Raw genomic sequence first — 17,061 nt, 5'->3', positions numbered from 1 at the left:
GTCTGAGGTTTCTACTTAAATGCCGGCCTTAATTGTGCTACAGAAGAAAATTATTTCAGTTGACAATGCAGTCCCACCACCTTCACTTGTAACACATTCCTGAAGAAGAGAGACTTGAGAGCATGCACTAAACATCAACAGTGATAGGCAAAGGTTTGTGCAAGTCACAAATGTGACGCATTCTGTACATTGAAGGCTGTCAATAATATGTGAAGATATGAAACTTCGCCAAAACAAAATAACTACTGTGAATATCATACTTATGTGTAGAGATGGGCAAACTGGTCCAAATCACCTTCCCAGATTTTTTTTTTTTTAGACCACATCCGATCCCCCCACCAAAACGTATATATATTCTGTATATATCCCCTCAAACCTCCCTCCAAATAAATGAAGACGAGATGCCTGAGCTGAAACGGAGCACACATGAGGTACCCTGGGAGATATGCAAATTTGCGACTCTCAGTGCACGGTCTCTCTTGTGTGGTCTGGGAGCAATATTGGTTGATTGTTTACAATAGAGAGACGCTTTAAGAAACAGCTTTTAATCACCAGCAGGTGTCATTGCTCAATAGCTTTATGAGAAGCGCTGTAACATTCTAGATACATTAAGAGGTTCATGTTAACACTTCTAATCATATCTGAAAGGATTTCTACATTTTGACATAGGCAGAAAGATACAGTGTACTGTAATTGGCATTTTTTGGTCAATGTGGGGTTTCTATGTTTTTTATTATGAAGTGGTTGCACCCAACTGGAGCAGGGATATGTATTCACACAATGAAATGATGTACAGGTAGTAAAGAAGGCCACCTTTACATGGATTTAGTCCCTTTACCAAACTACTATTACCCTTAGTGTTTTGAACTCTTCTCTAATTAATATTATTTTAGTTGTATGTGTCATTTCTCTACTCATAAGTACCACATTGATCTAAATACGGATGTTTTTAGCAGAGAATAAAAAGGGAAATACTTAACAAGGCAAAAGAACACCAGATTAATTAGTGTACTGTCCACTTTCCCATTATTTTGATGAGAAAATGACCCGTGAAAAAACATTAACTCCATCCAGTCATCCCTTAGTATTACAGTTAATAACACTGCATCTTTCAATATGATTAATATTGCATAAGCCTTATCTGGTAAAAGTGCAAACCTTAATGAAAAACTCTCATTTGATAAGCCCCTTACCTAAAGTCTGTATAATAAATGAATAGTAGCTGAGTTTACTATGTACAATATACTATGTATGACGGAAGTGGTTATTATTGCATACCAATGAAGTGTGAACAGTAAAGAAAAATGTTCCATTAATAAAAGTACCTTTAAAGAAGCAGTTCAAGCTGTGCTTTAAAAAAAAAATATATATATATATATATATATATATATATATATATATATATATATATATATATATACTGTGCACGCAATGTCTTGTATATAATGTATACCCTGTTCATTTATGTAACTGTACTTGTAACCATGTATTATTTGTTTTACTCTGTGCCCAGGACATACTTGAAAACGAGAGGTAACTCTCAATGTGTTACTTCCTGGTAAAATATTTTATAAAATAAAAAAATAAAAAAATAAAAAATATATATTTTTTTGTCTGTTTGTTTTAATATATACAGCCTTTGATTACCTTTATTGAAAACTAATTACCTAAGCTGCTGATCGATTAGTTCTCCAGTGATAGATCAGAAAAGATTCCTAGGGTTCACTAAATGGCTGCCTTTCTGTTTCAATCAATCCTTCAGTCAGAGTACCTCAGCAGCTACAATGTACAGTAGAGGCAACTCTTATTCTAACAAAAACCAGTGGCAATTCCCCAAAAGACCCAGGAAACACCCAGGTACATTCTGAATACATGCCTTAAACTTTCCTTAAACTAGCCCCAGCATTTCTGCATTGATTTATGGCCTATCAGATTAACAGCGGGGGTCCCTGGCAGTCCCATTCAAACTGAATTGGACTGCCAGGGATCCCTGCTGTGTTAATCCTATGGGTCGTTAGTCAATGCAGAAATGCCTTAAACGTGCCTCAAACTAGCCCAGAACATACCCAGCACATACCCAGCATGTAACCCGGCTAGTTTACAGCAAATGTTAGAATGAACGTTGCCTCTACTGTATCTGTATATTACTAAGGTAACATTATCTATTGTTAAAGTTTGCAGCTCAAACTGCTGGGAATATTGGCAAGTTATCACAAACAGGAAACGGTTGCAAAGATCTTGCACTGCTGGGGAAGTGTGCTAAAGCCAGATATAGAAATCAAAGAATGCTCAGTATATTAAATCTAATCAAAATGGCCTTAAGATTTGAATTTTAAAAAATTTAGTAAGTATTATCTAATACTACAGAACTGGTTTATTTTTTTTAACACTTGAGATTTAGCTTGGATTGCTCCTTTAAAAGAGCACAAAACACTGAACAGCTGCAAACATCATTATGCAAAGTCCATCAAGAAGTTTGTCACAAGTTTAAGGATTTGTAGACACATTTTTGTAACATTTGCATCAAATGCAAATCAGCGGAGGAACTCTCAGAGGCACGTTTACTGTGACATCAAATCAGCATGCTCACGCTTTTACATTGCATCACTAAATCCTTCCAATGCCAGAGGGCAAGCAGCACATTGCAAGGAAATACATGGAAGAGTATAATACATAGCAGAAGTGCGCTGTATAACGAGAGTATCACTACACATACCTTTCTTTACGCTTAAAGGCTGTTAGGTTGTACGTCGTTCCTAATAAATACAATGAACCTTCAATACTACTGAAAACAATAACTACAGACCACACAATGGAAAAATAATCGAAATTGGGTTTTTAAGGGCTCATCACTGCTCTCTGAGCCTTTGGGTATTTTCCAATCTCATATCTGACTTGTCTGTCTTTAGTCACTGTCACAAAACAGTCTGCAGTTATATCTTTCTCTTTATTTAGAGAACACTGGACCATGTGTGTAGCACTGTAGTTATATTTAAGCTATCACAAAACAACATTTCAGTCTATTCCCAAAAGCCAAGCCTCCAGAAATACAGTATGTACCACTTACTATAACTCTGTAGTATTAAATCAAGTATGACTATCACCCTGTGGTGCCTCAGTGAGGAGGCCGCGCTTTACTGTGCATGCCTACGTAGCATGTGAGCAACTAACCAAAACAATGACTTATAACATGAATACCTTTGCCCTGATATTACTCATTTTGATAATAATGATTCAATTGCAATTATGGCAATTAAATCCTACATTTTGTTACTGGCCACTCTGGTTCCCATTTCCAATGGTTACTATGAAACCATTGATGCCTTTTGATCCTCGATTCCAAACATATCTATATGAAAAATGTTTGTTGGAGAGCTATATAAGGGAAGATGAGGGAAGTGGCTATTCAATAACTTCTGTCATTTCAATAACCACACATTACCTATTACATTAATATAGTAAGACATGTTCTATATTTTTTGTTTTTTCATGTTTATGTTAATATCTGTTCTTTAACCGATACTAAAGTAAACATTAAAAATGTTGAACATACAAACACAAATAAGTATACCCGGCGCTAACTAAATCAGTCCAAGATCCCGTAATCCAACAAAGATAGTCTCTGATATAAGGCTCCTTCTGGATGGATTGATGGACTAGTTGGTTTAAGTTCCAGATGGGAGGGTGTCCTTAATGTGAAATCCTCACTGCTTCTGAAATAACAGAAAACAAAAGGCACACCAATTGCACAGTATTTTTCAGCAACAAGTCCCTGTCTAGAACTGCAGAATCCTACTCACAGAATGAAAACTTGCACATTCAGGGGAGAGAATCTGTATACACTTCCCGGCTACACACGACTTCCCACGGACCCCACGTGGTCTGGCTTGTAGAGCTTCCCTCAATAGGCGATGGTGATCGTGGATGTTAACGATACAGCACCCCCACGGGTAGGGAAATAGGGAATAAGACAGTACTGGTGTAATACGTAACAACTTTTAATAACACAGTTAAAATATAAAAAGCCCACACTCACAATGTAAGGGGGTGAGTTGCAAAACTCACGGATGCCGTCCGCAACTTGAAAGTCCCCCAGTCCGCAACGGAGAGAATCACTGAGCGCAACACCTGCTACCGGCAAATCGGGTGAAGTCAGCGGTACAGGAAACCCTCCTAGCGTCAGGAACTACGGATGCCGGATCAGCTCAAAACAATAAGCTCCTCCTCCCTACGCGTTTCATGACTCTAGGTCACTTCCTCAGGGGATATCAGAGCTTAGTTACTGAGGCATTTATTTAAATGCAAACCCGAGTGGAGAGGCCTTCCTACAAAGGGGAGGTACTAGAGATTGGATAAGGGCTAATATCACACATAAGTCAGCGATCTCGTATCAGAAGGCTGATGGGGTCAAAAATGATAAGGCAACCGAACAATCAAACTAAATACCACATAAAATGCATAAAAATGATACAGAATAGTAAAAGTGAGTAATAAAAAGGGAATAATAAAAATTCAATCATGTACTGGATGAAAACATAACAGACTAATAAAACGTATGCAATAAATTGTTTAAGAATCTATCAAAAAGGCCGCTAGATCAAATTCAATATTAAGACCAAGGGGGGACAAAGTTTTTAACACATAAATCCAATAACTCTCGCATATGGAAACTGTGTTTAACCTGTCCCCCCCCCCCCCCCCACTCCAACTGCCCTTAGGATTGTCAATTCCTATTAGCCCTTATCCAATCTCTAGTACCTCCACTTTGTAGGAAGGCCTCTCCACTCGGGTTTGCATTTAAATGCCTCAGTAATTAAGCTCTGATATCCCCTGAGGAAGTGACCTAGAGTCATGAAACGCATAGGGAGGATGAGGGAGGAGGAGCTTATTGTTTTGAGCTGATCCGGCATCCGTAGTTCCTGACACTAGGAGGGTTTCCTGTACCGCTGACATCACCCGATTTGCCGGTAGCAGGTGTTGCGCTCAGTGATTCTCTCCGTTGCGGACTGGGGGACTTTCAAGTTGCGGACGGCATCCGTGAGTTTTGCAACTCACCCCCTTACATTGTGGGGTCCATGGGAAGTCGTGTGTAGCCGGGAAGTGTGTACAGATTCTCTCCCCTGAATGTGCAAGTTTTCATTCTGTGAGTAGGATTCTGCAGTTCTAGACAGGGATTTGTTGCTGAAATATACTGCGCAATTGGTGTGCCCTGTTGTTTTCTGTTATTTCAGAAGCAGTAAGGATTTCACATTAAGGACACCCTCCCATCTGGAACTTAAACCAACTAGTCCATCAATCCATCCAGAAGGAGCCTTATATCAGAGACTATCTTTGTTGGATTACGGGATCTTGGACTGATCACGTTAGCGCCGGGGACACTTATTTGTGTTTGTATATTGTTTTATCAGATTTGGAATGATCTGTCCTTTGTTGTTCCCCTAGGATGCTTTTTTCACCATTATTGTTTATCACTTCACTTATGTTTGATAATTAATATTCGCCTTATTTCACATATATTTAAGTGTAGGTTAGCGCTTTTAGAGGGTCTATATTTGTTTGTTTGCTTATTAAAAATGTTGAATATAGAAAATTATATTCCATTTTTACTAAATATATTCACTACGCAGGGCTAAGCCTACAGGCACCTTATCCTTTACAACAAATAGGCCATTACCATCAGGCTTTTCTCCACTTAGTAAATCTGAACTTTTCTGTGTTCTTTCTGCAGGGTCACTGTGCTTTTCGTTAGTACTGTAGCGCATGTCTGGCTGTTTGATTTCTTATTCTTCATTTGCTGCAGACATTAAAGTTAGTGGGTTATAAGTGGTTGCTAGGAATTTTGGGTGGTTTTGTTGTTATTTTGGCTGGTCAGAAACTGTGTGAAGTTTTGTGTTAGCGCTTCCATTTTTCATATTTTTATGTGTCCAATCTGTAAAATAAAAATAAGTGACACTTTCTATCTGTCTTGATGGTGCCTCATTGTTCCTTGCTGTGACTGTTATACATGTAAATCTGAGGAAGGGAAATTAAATATTGAGGAGCGGGGCGGGGGGTTATCCTTCCAAAAATTTCTTAAATACTTTTGTCATTTGATTTGTGTAACTGGTTCCATTTGCCTTTGCTTCCATTTCATGTAGTTGTTAATTCCTTTATTTCTATGCTGTTATTTTGTTTTGCTCGATTTGTATGTCCTTTTATAAAGCATGTGTTTATGCTGAGAGAACTGAGAAGACTCACCAACAGCTGATAGTAATAATAATTATAATAGTAATAGTTTGGGCACTTTGATTATGCTCTAACTATAAGTGGCTGTAGCATACAGTAAGGATAAATCACATTTACCAATACAATGCAGCAGGTCAAATAAACACTTTCAAATAAACACTTTCATCGGAGCAAACGTATAATCACATTGTACTAATACCTATCATTGTGGCACTGTTGCAACGTGCACATTTTAGATACTTTCACAAGAAAGCTGTCAAAAAACATCTTTAAGTCTTTTCTATAGCCAAGATTAGCAATGTACTGTGAATATATTGTTCAGTGGTCTTTCGTTGCCCTACTTAAAAGGGCAGATTTACATACAGTCGCAGACAACTTACTAATATAACTACCATCCTTCTATTTTCCTTTCCCCCAAGGAACTCTAATCTTATTTGATGCTTGCTTAGCTTCCCCTTTATCTGTTCAGCTAAACAGCATAACTGGTTTACATAAAACAATAAAAGAAAATATTGTGGATAAGCTTTCCTGAGTATATATAAGTACAAGTCTTATCGTTAAAATAAAAGAATGGAGAAATAAGATATTGTAAAACACTTGAAACCACGTAATACCCCCGGAAATCATAAACATTAAAAAAAATATTCAGATTTTGTTTTACGACAATGCTGCCAATCTTTAGCCAATTGAACACATTCCTGCAGTTAGTTCACATTGGTTTCAGGAAGACTCAAGGATGTTGTCAGATCCCAGACCAAAGTTAAAAATGTGATTGGTCCTAACAAAACAAGAAAACACTTTGTGAAAAATTGTGGCGCACTGACGTAGAAAAGTTATTATGAACATGAGACTCTGCACAATTACATTATCCAATCCCTATCACAGAAATGTGCATATCATTTGAGATATTAGACAGTGGAGAATGCCAGTTCAAAACACCAGACACCACATACAGTATTTCAATGGCTTTCTATCATCTACATTGTAGTGTTACTTTGTACTAATAAAATACAACATATTATAGTATACTTTAATTGATATTTAATAATGCATGTAGTATTATTTAATTACAAGTTATGTATCTATTAATGTTATGAAAATGTGGCCAAGCCACGACACCGTGTCATTTCCATCTGCTCACAGGGGCAAAGTGTTAAGGCACCCTATGGCCAATACAAATGAATGAGCCATAGGATGCCTTGAAACTTAGCATAGCCTGGTAAATATGGGTCAATGTCTCTATTATCCCTCCCGGTTTTATGATTGCAAATTAGTATGGTGGTTTACTTTGCAGTATATCAGTAGGCTGGCCTTCTGTACTCACTAATGGCACAAAGTACTTCAATACTGTATACTGTTTCACGAAGGAATTAGTGCACTCACAGTGTTTCTTTATCATGCTAAAGGAACCTTGTTACTGGCTAGTTCCACCTTTTAATTGCATCATTTAAATCACAGCCTTATGCTTCATTAATTATCCCGTTTGACACATATTTTATTAAGTTTAGTCCAAAGCACAATAAGAAATGTTATTTATTTAGCATAGGTACCTGCTATATTTTGAGTTTACCTTGACAGGGTTAGCAGGCTGGAATAATTTTTTCATCAAAAGATGTAACTAAATGGCTCATTTGTTATTAGACCTAGGGGGAAAAAGTAGAAATCTCACTAATATATTGGAAGTCAACTTGGGAGGAGAGCAGGATTTGTGTATTAGTTTTCCATAAATGTAAGGCCAATCGTTTTCCCAGCTGTATACTCCAGAAAGTGAGGAGCACAAGTTCTATGTATTTGTATATTAAAAAGACCTGATCTTAGATTCTTACAGGCACTAACTTTTTTCTTTTCTGTTGTCTTCTGCTTTCCATGAATCTCCTCTCTCAATTCTCACCTATCAATAATTAGATACAGTATATAATTAAATTGACAGATGGACTGGTTGATAGATACACAGAAAAAAAAAAACAATAGGTAATTACATGTGATTTATAATGCGAGACGTAGGTAAGTACAGAGAGAAATAAGAAGGAAGATAGAGACAGTGAAACAAATATACGGTAGAAAAAATAGATGGTTTACAAAAATTTACACAAGTTCCTAGGTATGTATGGCAAATAAATGATTGAAGAGGAGATATGTGCAAAATGTATATATTAAAAATTACATTTTATATTTTGATTTCTTATGATAAAAACAGAAGGAAAAGACTCAAGACAAACTATTTACTTTAAAGTAATACACACCCATATGAATTTTGCATTTGTTTGTGTCATAAGCTTGGAGCGTGGCAGTGTAATCTATTTGAAAAGAATAACGACTACTGTAAGACATTTGTGTTTGTTTTCGCAAGTATAACCATTGTCAAAATGCAGAGGCAAGTTAGCAACTTCTTGCAAAACAGGTAACAGAACAAGAAAAGATAAAGACTAAAATCTAAGTGTAACATAACTCATGACGTGATGATCATGTTGGACAAAGTCACTGGAGAATCCTTTAAGGCTTTTTCAGTTAAGCCACCACTTCTGTACATTATTGTGGGAAAGCAAACAACCTTATTTTCTTATGCCACCTTGACAGTTTGTCTTGCATGTCCTTCATGAATTGAGAAAGTTTTCTTCCTTTTACTTGTGGGAACTTACTGGATGCTGGAAAGGATGTTGCACCGCATGGGAAGATTGCATTAAGTTTGTGTTTCCTTCAATATACAATTAGGTGAGTAAATGTCTTTGTATTCTGCATTCAATATTTGTAGCTATAATTGAGGGTGCCAAAAAGATATGGAAATATAAATGACGACTTGCTATTTGAGAAAATACAATAATGTTCCACTGTGAAATCCTACTCTACTACAACAATACTTATATTCCAGTTCCACCACAATAAGAAATGTATTACAAACATTTTTTCAAACATTTGACATTACTGAAAAAGCTTCAGACCACCCTTTACCCCCCCACCCCCCCAAATGCACACCAAATTAGATTGTCCTTCTTGTATAATGCCTTGTATTTATATTTATTATTGTAGACTACACGTCAACATGAGCAGTCACCAGACACAATTAATCAAGCCAGACCAGTATGAGTATAAATATACAGTGCAGTACTTTGAGGAAAATTTAAGTTTTCCTCTAAACATGAATGTTGTCTCACCAAACTTAATAAAATGCTACAATATTAACAAAATTATTGCTGTCAAATATCAGAAGAAGCGCACTGTATTGATGTGTAACTGGTTATAACAAAGTTGCTCTTTCCAAGAATTATAGCTCAAGTAATTGTGTTTTAAGATCGTCTGTATTTGTCCTATTTTATGCTAATAAATAGGAATCATCAGTGAGAGTGTAGTTTGGTTTTACTCATTGTATGACAGTGATCAGGCATCAAGACTCATTTTTTTTTCTGCTACTACTGTATCTATAGAGTAATCCTGTGTGCTGTTGTCTTCTTTAATGGTTTACACTTCGCTTTACAGAAAGATAAGCTGTGCAGTAACAGTGCAAACTGCTATTATTGGCAACCTGAAGGCACTGCAGGACTGCTACAGGGAGCTGTCCCTTCAGCACCATTCTCTCGGCTTGCGAACTGAATACGTACAGTATGCAGTTAAACCCCATTATTTGCACACCCTTGCTGTTAGTGTTGCTTACTTATAGGGTGGTGACATGTTCCACAGCACGCAACTATGGAACATGAAATAAAGTAGTAAAATAATAGGAATATGGCCCACACTTTTGTTATCATACAGCGATGTATCATGTAGCAGACCCCTTGCTGGCAGGATTTTAAGATGTAAAAGGATATTAGGGAATAGTGGGAGCTAATGTATGATGTTGGTACTCTGGCTGAGTGCTTGCCCTGCATTACTGTCTGAAAATTGGTTGTATTTTACTAATATATCAAACCAATGTATTTTTCTCAACATGGGGGGTTACCCGAAACACATTTTAATTGTTAACACTGTCACATTATTGGGATTGCTATACTGTACATTTTTGGGGGACGAGTGGGGACATTAGTTATAGTTATGATGACAAATAAGATTCATTGTGTGGAAAAGTATCTTATTCCTATTAACATCGAGGAGTAACATTCATTAGTCACACTCATTAGTAATCTTCTCACATATAAAGAAATGTGCTACACTCTTCTCTGATAAAAACTAAAGACAGAATGGTTGTGACAACAAAAGCTAGCATTGTTCAGTCAATAGTAACTTCAGCATGGAAAACACCCACGCAAAACATGTGTTTTTATTTCCAGTGGGTCAAAAACTGGAGCAGATCCTTACAATACATGCACATAGCTGAATATATGACTTCTGCCATGCTGGAAAATGGCATCAAGTTTAAAGGTTAATATGAATAGAAAACACTGTGATAATATACCCAGAGATGTGTAAATGTCACTAGGAGAGAATAAGAAATCACTTTATTTGCCAAATATGATTTTTTTTTAAAGATATGATTATTATTATTATTATTAGATCATTCCTAGATAATAAATCATGAATTGGCATTCTGCGTGTTGCTAAAATAAGATGGATGTGTTTACCCCATTCGCTGCCCACGTTTCTATTATCAGTAGCCTGAAGCTGACTGGCCAAAAAGTTGTCATCTAGTAGTGTTTCATTTTCTGATGTGCTCTTGCTTTAATGTAATCTATGCTGTAATATATATATAATATATATATATAGTGCCCCAACGTATAATTAGATATACTGTACATATTTATTACATATTAACTCAACACCATCACTAGGCAAAATAACTAAAGTGCTCCATTCACCACCGAGGTAAAAGCTTGAGAAAAAATAGTTTCTAATCCAATAAGGTAAAAAAAGAATAAAATATATATATATATATAGATATAGATATAGATATAGATATATATAGATATAGATATAGATATAGATATAGATATAGATATAGATATATAGATATATATAGATATAGATATATATAGATCCTATGAACTTAACTTATTGGAGAACAGAATGGTCTAATCATGGCCTTTGCGTGGCACTGTATTTTTCCACACGTGTGTATATTGCTACGATTTCCTCAGTAGATAGAATACTATAAATAGCATTAACTGTATTGTCAAACAATATGCCTGATCCGAAAGGCAAATGCATGAACAAGTCCTCCAGGGGAAGCATGAACTCATTATATTATGGAAAGACCCACTTACCAACCATCCAATACATTTCCCTGCAGTTTCCAAAATTTGATGAATGTATCACTCAAGTGCATAGGACATAAGCCTATTTTTGTCACAAGTTTTGTTGTTCAACAACATTTTCAAACTAGACCTAAAACTCAGAACAATATTATAAAAAGCACAAATGTAATTCTATTATAAAACGTTTCAGGGGGATATTGTACAAGTACATTGGCTTTTTCTGCATCCATACTAAGAACAAAGAGTAATGCATAATGATGTGATGATATATGCAATGTCTGTTACCCAGTACAACGTTTCTGAGGCCAATGCAAAACTGAAACTAACTTAAAACAGTTATCCTACTGTATACCCTTCATACCTAAAGTAAAGAAAGAATCAAATACGTTTTAGGAACTGATATGGCCTGGGTGCTGGTGATAGGACATGCACCAGGTCTTGTCAAACCCACATAAGGTAGTTTATATGTACTGTCATTCTGGTTTGTTGATTTGCCTATGTTGGTTTCTAAATAGAACATTTTTTTATTTCCGTCTGCTCCTTTGCTGGTATCAGATGGAACTGTCCAATCCAAATACATTTCAGGGAGAACAAAATCAATGATCGCTTTGAAAATTACAAATCTGTTAGTTAATGATCTGTGTACAGAGTCAGCAAGCCACACACTTCTGGTCAGCTCAATAGGGATCTGCTAAATAGCCACAAGGCAGAAAGATCCAGTTACAGTAAAGATAAAATCCTAAATAAGGACGTTGCACACTTTCTAATTCAGATAGCTGTACTCAATATGGACTGTAGCCAACATAACATAATATATTCCACCAAATGCAGTATAAAAATGCAGCTACTGTAAAGCACAGATTGTGGCATATCCAACGGTGATACAACATTATCCCACAAATAGCAAAACTTCACATATTATGTGCTGAACAAATAACAGAACATTGTGGTTCCAAATTCTAAAAGTGCATATGTTCTAATTACCGTATGTTTATTCATAGTGTCTACAGAATTTAACACACTGTCAGCCTTTTACACTTACAAAGTTAAACAGAAAAATTGGGCAAGCAGTCTCAACTCAGGGGTTAACAAATCTCAAAGTGGGGCCAACACTTAAACCCCCCGCCCCCAAAAAAAATATCTATATATAGTAGATATTAAGTAGCCCTTGAAAAAAACTTAGCAGAGTTCCACTCACAAATGTTGCAGCGTGAAGTTTATTGATGAAACAGCAGAGACGTTTCTCGTCCGACCTGGTCACCTGAAGAAAGGACTCACCAGAAACGTTGTATTTTCTGCTGTTCCATCAATAGAGTTCACGCTGCAACATTTGGGAGTAAAGCTCTGCTAAGTTTTTTTTCAAGGGGGGTAATATATTAGATCATAGAATATATTAGATATTGATTGTTTAGCCTTTTACACTATTTGAAATTGATTTACATAGACATCAAGAGAGAATCAAAATATGCACAGCAAGCATTGTCTAACACTTCCCATGCTGCCACCTGCTAGCTACATTTGTCCCTAGTAGCCATGATAGTACTTTTGCTCAGGTTTTAATACAATATGTCCGTACTCTATAAATAAACTGCGTTGTCTGATATTCCCTTTGTAAGACTGACTACATCGAAAGAGCAACAGGAGCCAGCCAAAAAGCAAATAATGATACTTTATAATATTGTAGGCCGTTTCATATTTCCACACTCGTTTCTAATTAAACCCACGCACAGCACGCCACTGACTTCAACATTACACCAAGTAATGCATTACACTATGGTGTGGCCAAATCCAATCCTCAAGAGATACCAACAGGGCCGGTTTTCAGGATATCCCTGCTTCAGCACAGGTGGCTCAATCAGTGGCTCAGTCGTGATTGGGCCACCTGTGCTGAAGCAGGAATATCCCGGAAACCTGCCCTGTTGGTGTCCCACGAGGACTGGAGTTGGGCCACCTCTGCTCTACGGTTTCCTTTCCCATAGTTTATTGCAGCTGGAGAGAAGAGAACCAACAAGTGCTGTGAGAAGATGCAAGTTGCAGTGCACAGTTGGGTTGAGGTCCCTCACTGACACCCCCCCCCCCCCCCCAGATCAGGATGACTTCACCCCAACAACATTTACCCCCAACCATGGCTCCCCAGAGGTAACTTACCAATAGTGGTGATGACAGTAATGGCAAAGTAAAAAGAACCGGCAAATTTCCACTGGACCCCCGCCCGGTGAGGCTCAGACTGCATGATGACCAGCTCCAGCTGCCTGTAGTCCTCGTTGGTGATGTTGTACTTCCCCTTGAGACGGATCTCCTCGGCTTTGAGCTTCTCTTCCTCTCGCATCTCGTAGTCGGACTCCAGGGCGTCAAAGACAGCGGCCCCGACCAGCAGATAAGTGAACGTGCAGATGATGAGGGACAGAGTCCTCACGTTCTGCCGCTTCATGGCCGCCAGCAACCGGCTAGTGAGGGGATCATGTCCCCCCGTCCTGTCTGAGAGGACGCAGCAGCCGCTGGGAAGTTGTAGACAGCAATGGCTTGGCTGGGCACCTGGGGAGTGAGAGTGGTGGAGGGGGTGGCTGTGATGGGGGTGATGGATGCAGGGCTGGTCGCCTCTCCCCACTCCCTGCTCGTGTTCCTGGGAAGTAGAGAGACACAGGAGGCTGCTGGATCTCCTGGACCAGGTGCCCTGCAGCCTGGAAACTCTGCGCAGGACTTGCCCAAACCAAGCCGTCCCAGTGCGCAGTGCCATCAACAACGACACCCCTGTGACAGAACGCCTTCTTTTCCGGCTGGATCTCCTGCCCTTCTTCTTCTTCTTGGCCAACCTGATCCAGGAGTTGGGTGCTAACACACTCGGGGAGTAGAAGGCAGAAAAAGCAGGAGGACAGGGTGGTGAATAGGTTAACAAACTCTATAGCTACTCTCTATCTCCACCCTATCATGCTGGTGCTAGGATGGAATAATCAAGTATCCCTCATAGAGATGTTGGGACAGGTTACATGTAAGCATCATTGGGAAAACCTATGCCTCACGCAACTGAAACAAGAAAGAAGGGCGTTTTTTTTCATGTCATCTGAAGGGAAACCTAGCCACAACCGACATTTGCTACCGACTTAAGTTTTGATTTCCATTTGCTGAAGTTTGCCAAACAAAGAATGGATAACGCATACAGATCAGGGAGAGAAGGTAAAATTGGCCTGACCTAGAAATGGGAAGAGGGGAGGGGGGGTGGGGAGGGGTAACTAGGAAGTTATATGGTGCTCGAGTAGTTTTTTTCCGTTTGCCCATAAAATGTTGATTGAGATGCTGTCAGCCACAAAATCTCAGCTGATTTATTCGGAACTGTTGAGTGATCATCTCAGCAAACTCAGACATTTACTGTATTTGGGTATGAACCAGCAGTTCCTTGGGACCAAGAGTGACATCAAGTATAGTAAACATGGATGTCTCAGAGCTTCCTCGGGTTCCATGTAGACATGTCCAAAAGTCCATATGTGTGGCAGTGTTATCGGTTAAAATAAATATTCAGTATAGTCCAGTATGAAGCGCAGAGGCATGGTGTATACCGATATTTTTTTTCTTCTAGTGACCAGACACAGGTTGAAAAGACATTCCAAGTTAGAGGCAGCTCGGATAATGAACTTTTCCTGATGGTAAAGCCACTTCAGCCGGAAAGCCAATGTTAAGCAGGGTAGCACAATAAGCAGTATTCATGAAAATGATCTGCAAGTGGCATCCAAAGGTGATCAGCACTGTGTGAGATGTCAGGCAGGGAGTTTTAGGCAGGAAACAGCACCACAAACTGGAGGCTCCATCTCTCTGGAAAACATCGCATGGTGTGTATGCAATGTGTGGCTTTAAAGCAAATCTCCTGTTGAAGTGAAGGCGTTCTCAGGTTATACTGGGAGACAGCCAGAACACATCGGAGATGTCTATTTGTCCGCCTGCATGCATCAAACACAAGAATGCAGTATTCCTGGACAGGGTGCATTAATAACAGAACAAGCTGGTTCTGGGAGCTGATAGCAGAGGGTGGTGCCCGGGCAGCCAGAGCATCAACTACAAATCAGAAAATAAAAGGAATACCCCAGAAGCAGTCTTCCAATGCGCAGGCATGACTGGGAGAAATCAAGTGAGAACATTGTGCCAAATCCTCTCCTCTCAACAGAGCCCAGCACCTGTACTCCGGATTTACACAACTGCAGTGGGTTGGTTTAGACTGAGTTGCTGACTGTATTAATTTAACCAGATCTTTTCCGTGACACTCTCTGTCTGACTGCTGTAATATTTATTACTTCTAAATCCCTTCCTCTTTGCTATAAATAGACGTCCCTTTCTTTTTCTTTCTCCCTCTTTCTCTCTCTATCATCATACCCTTCTAACTCTCTAACTGCCTTCTGCTTCTTTCTCTCCCTGCCTTTCTACCCCTCCTCCCCCCACCCCCCTTTATCTCTCTATCTCTCTCCGTCTGTGATCACTCCCCCAGAATATATTAATTCTTCAGGGGATCACTGGGAACCAACACCACGTGGTTGAATGTTTGAAGGCTGGGATGGGCAGGCTTTTTCAACGTTTGCATCAATGATGATGAGGAGTAGAGAAGGGAGGGAAGAGGCAATGTCATACTGTACATCCCTTAAAATACTCACAATGCCAGAGGGGGTGGGGGGAGGAGGGGGGGGGGGGAGAAGACCGTGCATCAAACTAGGACAGAGGAGGTTATGCCTTTGCAATCTGTGTGAGATTATCTGCATCTGTTGCCTAGAATTTAGGAATACATCTGTTGCTCTGAATGGCAGGATCTGGTGTGCTGCAGACATTAGTGACCAAGTTAGACTTATAATACTGCACTGTGTAGTGTGAGCGTTTTGACAATTCCATTTTGATATCACAGTAGTTTTCCAAATCTCTGAATGGGAATGGATTGGCATTCACTTTGGAATTTTCAAGGTTTTTGCTGTCTCTATATACAGAATACGTACATAACAAAGACATTTGTTTGAAAGCATGTAAGTAGCTAAATGAGTATAATAAATTGTTGAGGTCTTAAGCTAGAACAATGTCCCTTGTGTAATTAATTAATGTAACTACTGCGAAAAGTACAACAATGTAAACCACCAAGGTAACATTTATGCACATTCAATGGAAGAAAGTTTAAATATAATTTAGTATGCATCAAACATGAACACTCAAATTTACTTCCCATTATGTTATAATATTATGTCATGTGTATTGTAAAGCGCTATATACTTGGATGGTGCTACTGTATGTAAATAAAGATATACATACATACACACATACTGTACAAAAGCAGTAAATGCAATTTAGTTGAAATTGGGGGAGGGGGTTATAGATTTAGATCTTTCACCCTGTTATTATGTACAAAGAGAAATTACTTGCATAAGGGTAGACATACGATATGCATTGATTACTTGGAATCTCCAAATAATATCATACATTAAACATAATTCATACTGTGTAAAAACTGTGGCTTCGAATTAACGTCACATACTGTATGTATTTAAAGATATTTTATTATTAGAATTTTTATTTATGCATTCAACCTGTGTTCCCGCCCCCATTTCTCCTCCTTATAGACAAAGGGTATATAATTGGAACTGACAAGGAAAGGAGGCATAAATGCTATAAGTCGGTTTTATGCAAC

General features: G+C 38.5%; 1 protein-coding gene across 1 annotated transcript in view; it reads right to left on the bottom strand.

The window, feature by feature from the left end:
- KCNK9 (potassium two pore domain channel subfamily K member 9) overlaps nucleotides 1-15,843 on the bottom strand; it is a 201,558-nt gene extending 185,715 nt beyond the window's left edge. Inside the window, exon 1 of the mRNA XM_075581786.1 lies at nucleotides 13,557-15,843. Within this exon, the coding sequence (XP_075437901.1) occupies nucleotides 13,557-14,145 (589 nt within the window). The 5' untranslated portion in view covers nucleotides 14,146-15,843. The remainder of the gene's footprint in view (nucleotides 1-13,556) is intronic.
- Nucleotides 15,844-17,061: the final 1,218 nt, after the last annotated feature.

Source organism: Ascaphus truei, chromosome 2 (assembly GCF_040206685.1).
Source record: "Ascaphus truei isolate aAscTru1 chromosome 2, aAscTru1.hap1, whole genome shotgun sequence".
In the NCBI taxonomy this organism is placed as follows: Eukaryota; Metazoa; Chordata; class Amphibia; order Anura; family Ascaphidae; genus Ascaphus; species Ascaphus truei.
Note: the sequence above shows the minus strand (reverse complement) of the source record. Positions and strands in the feature narration are given on the sequence as shown.